Genomic DNA, 5,961 nt, shown 5'->3' with positions numbered 1-5,961 from the left:
AAAATTACATTTCTAGTTTCACAATCGACCCAGTTTATTTAGTTCATTAGATCAGCTAGCAGTTTATTTCAATTAATTTCTAACAGAAAAAAATTGAGGAAAAATAAGGAAACAACATTTCCTGCACTTTTTACCGTAATTACCTTAGCCACATGAGTTCAGTCAAGTCCAGTCAGTTGGAATCCCCCACTGGCGACCAGAGACCTCCAAAGTCAGGCTTTCCAGGAGTAAATTGCCCAGAGGTTTTGGCAAGAAGAAATGATCCAGCAGAATTCCCCGTAGCACAATGCCATCTTGAATTTCTGCGTCATGGCCATTTATTTTAAATTTGATTAGAGAGTGAATGCAGATTGCACCCATTTAGTCCACTAACAATGCTCTCCTTGCACATATACCAAAAAAGACTCTAGCTTTCATTTCATCCGCCCCAATAAAATTGCTGGATCCAACGTAGTTAACCCAGTAGGACATTTCTGGTTTTGCCCCTGCCTATTACCTTACCTTACCTTACCATTACTCCTCGATACCTCAGCATTTTATTTTATTTACCTCAGTATTTTATTTTATTCTATTTTATTTTATAACTACTTAAGCATTTTATTGTATACAGCAGTTTGTTTTTTGTATATTGTATATAGTACTTTGTTTTTTCTATATTTGCCCTTGTATTTTGATTGTATTTGTACTTGAATGTACCCGCTGCTATGATAACCTAATTTCCCCTCAGGGAATAATAAAGAAGACAGAAGAACATCTAACATGCTACATATTGATTCTTGGGACAAAGAGTTTTCATGGGATCAGAGGAAGCTGTGCAGTTTATAAGAAATACACTACACACTATTCACTATATAGTTTGTAAAATATATTTATGGAAATATTTTGGATACTTTGCTAAACTTTGGATAACTCTCTATGTAATGTCTTTCCCATGAATAGAATGTATTTTGGGGGCCTGATACAAACAGATCAGAGTGTGGACAACTACAACGACAACAACACAGCAATTATGGACTTTTTCAATGTTTAGTTAGTGTTAAATAGTAAACAGACACATAGAAAAAACCTATACATTAACTGCATTTGTATTTAAATGACAACACACTAGACAAAATTCCTGCTGAACATTAGAACGATAGAATTTTACTGTATGCACTGTTGTGTGAGCAGCACGTTAGCATTTAGCTCAAAGCACCAGTGTGCCTAAGTACAGTTTCAGAGCCACTAGTCTATAGAATATAAATCTTGTATAAAACTAAGATCAAACTGATTCCCATGAATTTTAGAAACTGCATTTAGGGCAATGTGATCCTGTAAAACATTACAGAAATCTTTCAGAAGCCAGGATATTAAAAAATAAGTGTAATTTTGCATAATATTGTAAAAAATTGCTTCACCCTTCATAGAAGCATTCATGATGTCACTAAATACGGACCATAGAATAGACCTTGCAGTTGTAGGAGCTGGTGTGGAATTATGTTTATGTAAAATAATAAAACAGCAAATCATTCTTTACAATGCATCCATGATCAAAACCTTTGAAAACAATTTTGAAAAAATAAAAATAATCTTGATGATTAGAATAGTAATCAGAGGCCCTGAATGTGAAAAGTCAACAGAGAAGTGCAAAACCCATTTCACACCATTTTAACACACCAGTTTGAACACAGTCTGACTGCAAAGAGGAAAACTGGATCAAGATGAATGTAATGATAGTGTGCTGAACAGCAGGAGTCTGGACCCACAACCATCAAAAGCAACTACATGTCACGGCCTACATGTGGGACTACATGGAATATCTTCTTAACATGTTGTATTCACATCCTTACTTCAAAGTCATTGTTTGTCCAGCAGATTAAAATGTCCCCCATTCTGAGTGTCTCTGTACATGCATTTTCAATCAAGTTTCAACTCTCACCTCTTTGAGAGTGTCTAAAGTTGGATATGGAAAGAAAGTGTTGCTCTAGGATTGAAGTTTAACCTCCTGTTCTTACTCTCTCTTCTTTTTCTTCTTCTTCTTGCTTTCTGAGGAGCTGTTCCAGTAGTAGAGAACCTGCAGAGTGATGATGCCATTACAGGCAGAGGATATGACGTAGGTGATGGCCATCAGTGAGTCTCCAGTTTCCTACAAGAACATGACATGAAAACAAGCTGACGTGAAAACAAGCTGACATTTTTAAATGTGGACTCAAACTATATGCCCTGAAACAGAACTAGGGTGAACTCAAACTGAGATAAGGTGGTACACACAATGATGTTTAGCATTAGAGATACATTTTAGAATTTTTGGGGTTAAAAAATAATGAATGTACTTTTTCTTATGGCTGGGCAGTTACTTGAATAGAATTTCAGTTTACTTGTTTAGGTAGAAACTGACTCTTGAATTGGAATCTTGAACTGAACCTATGTAATGTCTATTAATTATGGGAACTGAATTGTGGTAAAAACATGTTTTTTAGACAGGCTGTCATTTGCATCCTACCCGTTAAATGGTTGGTGTCACAGATATAAAATGACTATTTTTGTACAAGCCCCCCCAAAAAAGATGGCATGTCGTGTAGCCATGCTTCGTCTTCAGTCAACACTACATAGAACAAAAGCATATTTAAAAAAACAAAAATAGTCAGAAAATTGTTGTGGCTTCAAGAGGAAACAAATAATATTGGTTCATCACCTAAATTACATCTTTTACAACCAGAAAATCACACACATGACCAGGCATGTTTCAGACACAGCAGACTCTTGCACAAGATTAATGCCATTCCATACATTAGACATCCTGCAGATGAAATGAGATGACTGAAGCTATTCACATCTAATAATATAATGAAAAACTATTTTACTTTATTTTCTATGCAAGTAAATACATGTCTGGAGCTGCTATTTAACCTGAGTGTGATATAATACATCCCTCAAAATAAATGAAAGGAATACTTCAATCACATATCAGATCTTGAAGCATGAATTATTCAAGTTGAAAATCTTTACTGATTTACATTGTATAATTTGTTGAGAACAAAATCAGGTAAAAACGGTGAATGGAAACCAAAATCATCAACCCACTGAGGGGTGGATTCAAAATCAAACTGGAAATCAAAGTAAAAAAATTAAGTTTTTTAATTTTTGAGCAGTGTTTAATTGTGTCATGTCAAAATGTTTGTTCTTCAGTACAAAAAAAAATCAAGAGCTCCACAATGTAGAGGGAGCTTCCTGGTTGTGAAAATTTTGTCTGCTCTGAGGTGCAAGGTTCCATACTAAACATAATTTATGTTCAAGTGAAAGGTGAGGGACAGCTTCTGTACGTACTTTTTGTACATGAAGAATAACAGTGATCAATTCTAAAATGTCATCAGTCAGTCATATTATACACGGCACATGTGTATAGACACAGACTTACCTGTAGTGAGGTGAAGATGCGGGCCAGGGATCCAGCAAACAGCAGGAAGACAGAGACAGCAGACAGCTGGCCAGTGTGCCCATTATGGTAGTTGGAGGCTGCCTGGATCAGCTGAAACAACCACATACTCTGTCAGTCTCGTCTTTGTTGTGTGTGGTTTTTTTTTTGGAATACATTTCTTTACATGTTGGTGAATCTTCAACTATGATCTGTTATTATTTCCTGTTACCCTTTGGGCCATAACCATGGAACGGACAGCCTTCACAGGGTTACTGTAAATACTGATGAAAACATCTGGGCAAGATCAGAAGATCTTGAGTTACATGCAGCATCTTTTACATATGATTTTATGAACTTTAAATGTATTATTGTTACTGGAAAGAGTGAGTTCAGTTAATCACAGCTGAGTGTGTTAAAATGCCCATGTGCTATGATTTAACAGAATAATGATTATTGGATAAAGGGGTGTACATTTTTATAAAGTTTGCATTTAGTCAGTTAAACTGGGTTACTTCACAATGTGAATGTTACAGACAACAAACATTTTTTGTGAAATCAACCTCACAGAACACAGTAAGAACACAGCACTGACAAAAAGACTGAAAACCAGTTGACTGCACACTGGCAACACCATAAAATCAATTTTAATTCAGACTTTTCACTGCCACCAAAAATTATATGAAAAAATGCATTAGACTTGTGTTGTCTTCACCTACCCTGCCGATAATGATAGCTGGCATGTTAGAGGCTTGCATAAAGGTTACCACTGACATGGGAGTGACTGGGGACAGTAGGAGGACCAGCAGGCCAAAGTACACAACCAGAAACAGGAGACCTGGGAGAGGAGAAACAAACACTGTTCCTGATCAAAGGGCCAATGTCAGACCAGTAAAGCATTTCTTTCAGATTTAATCCAGATTTGACTTTCTCTAGGTTTTGGTTTAGTTTACCTTCACTGTGTGAAAATTCAAGTAGGATGGGTTGCACCCTGGAAGGAAAAATAGTTGTTGCACTGCTATAGGTCACGGAATCTAATTCAAATTCGCGACAAGCTTTGCACACCTGGATTTGGGGATTTTCTGCCATTCTTCGACACAATCCTGTCTCTGAGCTCTGCAGGCAGTTCCTTCGACCTTATGTCTTAGTTTTTGCTCTGATATGCAATGTCAGCTGTGAGACCATATATATATAGACAGGTGAGTGACTTCCCAAATCATGTCCAATCAATTGAATTTACCACAGTTGGACTCCAGTGGAGTGGAGAAACATCTCAAAGATGATCAAGAGAAATGGGAGGCACCTGAGCTAAATCTCAAGTGTCCAAAGGGTCTGAATGCTTATGTCAATGCGATATTTCCGTTATTCCTCTTTAATACATTTTCAAAAATTTCTAAAAATCTGTTTACCATTTTGTCATTATGGTGTATTGAGTGTGGATTGATGAGGGTAAAAATGTATTTAAATGATTTTAGCAAAATGCTACATCATAACAAAATGTGAAAAAAGTGAAGGGTTCTGAATACACTGTGAAAATGATCAAGATCATTTTATCGCCCAGCCCTAACCTACACCAAGACTCACCCAACCCAAACAAACTGAAGACAATATCATCCACAGACACAAGCGATCTTCAAACTACAGAAATCGAGGTCAGTGTACTACAATCCATCAATAAAAAACTTGACTTACTGGTTATACTTCATGACGAAGAAGACGACCTTCAGTCCAGCATTGCATTCTCCCACAACTTCAATGAAAAGCTAGAACAGTCAAAGAACCCCCTTCAAACTACTGTGACAACACTCACCACAAAAGCATGGAAGCATGCGCAACAACATAATCTTCTCCAGTATCCCTGAACACCTACCTGAAAACCCAGAGGCACTGGTTAAGGACGCAACTCATACTTTCTCCCAACATCGTTAACCACATAACTTTCCACTGTGTTCACTGTCTTGGATCTCAAGCCAACATATCTCCCCGTCCCATCGTTGCAAACTGGAACATTTCAAATACAAGGAACTCATGACAGTGTTTCCCACAGAATCAGATTTTAATTGTGGTGGTGGCAGTGAAATAACTTATTTCAAGAGTTGGGTCTTCAAGCTTGTGTTGATAACTTAGACTAACTTTTGGACAAATTTGTGCCTTTGTACTCACAAGAATCATCTCAAAGATGAGGCCAACCGTCTTCTTTGCAGAGGTTAGAGTCTAGCGAACAGCGTTAAATACAGTATTGGGGAAGCTACTTTGCAAGCGTAGCTTGTAAAACTACATGTAGTTCAGCCTGGCAGTAGTTTGTAAAACTACTGCTTAAAAAAGTAGCTTTAGCAACTACTTATACTCTTTATACTCATTTAACTCAGAGTTAAATAAATCAACATATGGTGTATATGAAACAAAATATAAAAGCCTACAAAAAATTCACATGCCAGCAGAAATATGCCTCTCAACTCAAGTTTTATTTTTTAAAGAACAAAAGCTGACATTTTTGGTCAACATCACAGGAACTTCAGAGGCACTAACACTTAGGCACTAGAACTAGATGCCAGGGCAGAATCGCT

General features: G+C 36.9%; 1 protein-coding gene across 1 annotated transcript in view; it reads right to left on the bottom strand.

Annotated features, from left to right (window-relative positions):
• Positions 1–1,464: 1,464 nt before the first annotated feature.
• mpdu1b (mannose-P-dolichol utilization defect 1b) overlaps positions 1,465–5,961 on the bottom strand; it is an 11,193-nt gene continuing 6,696 nt past the window's right edge. Inside the window, exons 5-7 of the mRNA XM_073475185.1 lie at positions 4,114–4,232; positions 3,398–3,508; positions 1,465–2,125 (exon numbers count right to left, since the gene is read on the bottom strand). Coding sequence (XP_073331286.1) covers positions 1,991–2,125; positions 3,398–3,508; positions 4,114–4,232 — 365 coding nt within the window. The 3' untranslated portion in view covers positions 1,465–1,990. The remainder of the gene's footprint in view (positions 2,126–3,397; positions 3,509–4,113; positions 4,233–5,961) is intronic.

This window comes from Pagrus major, chromosome 10, assembly GCF_040436345.1.
Source record: "Pagrus major chromosome 10, Pma_NU_1.0".
In the NCBI taxonomy this organism is placed as follows: domain Eukaryota; kingdom Metazoa; phylum Chordata; class Actinopteri; order Spariformes; family Sparidae; genus Pagrus; species Pagrus major.
The sequence above is the reverse complement of the archived record's forward strand: the minus strand, read 5'-3'. Positions and strand labels throughout refer to the sequence as shown.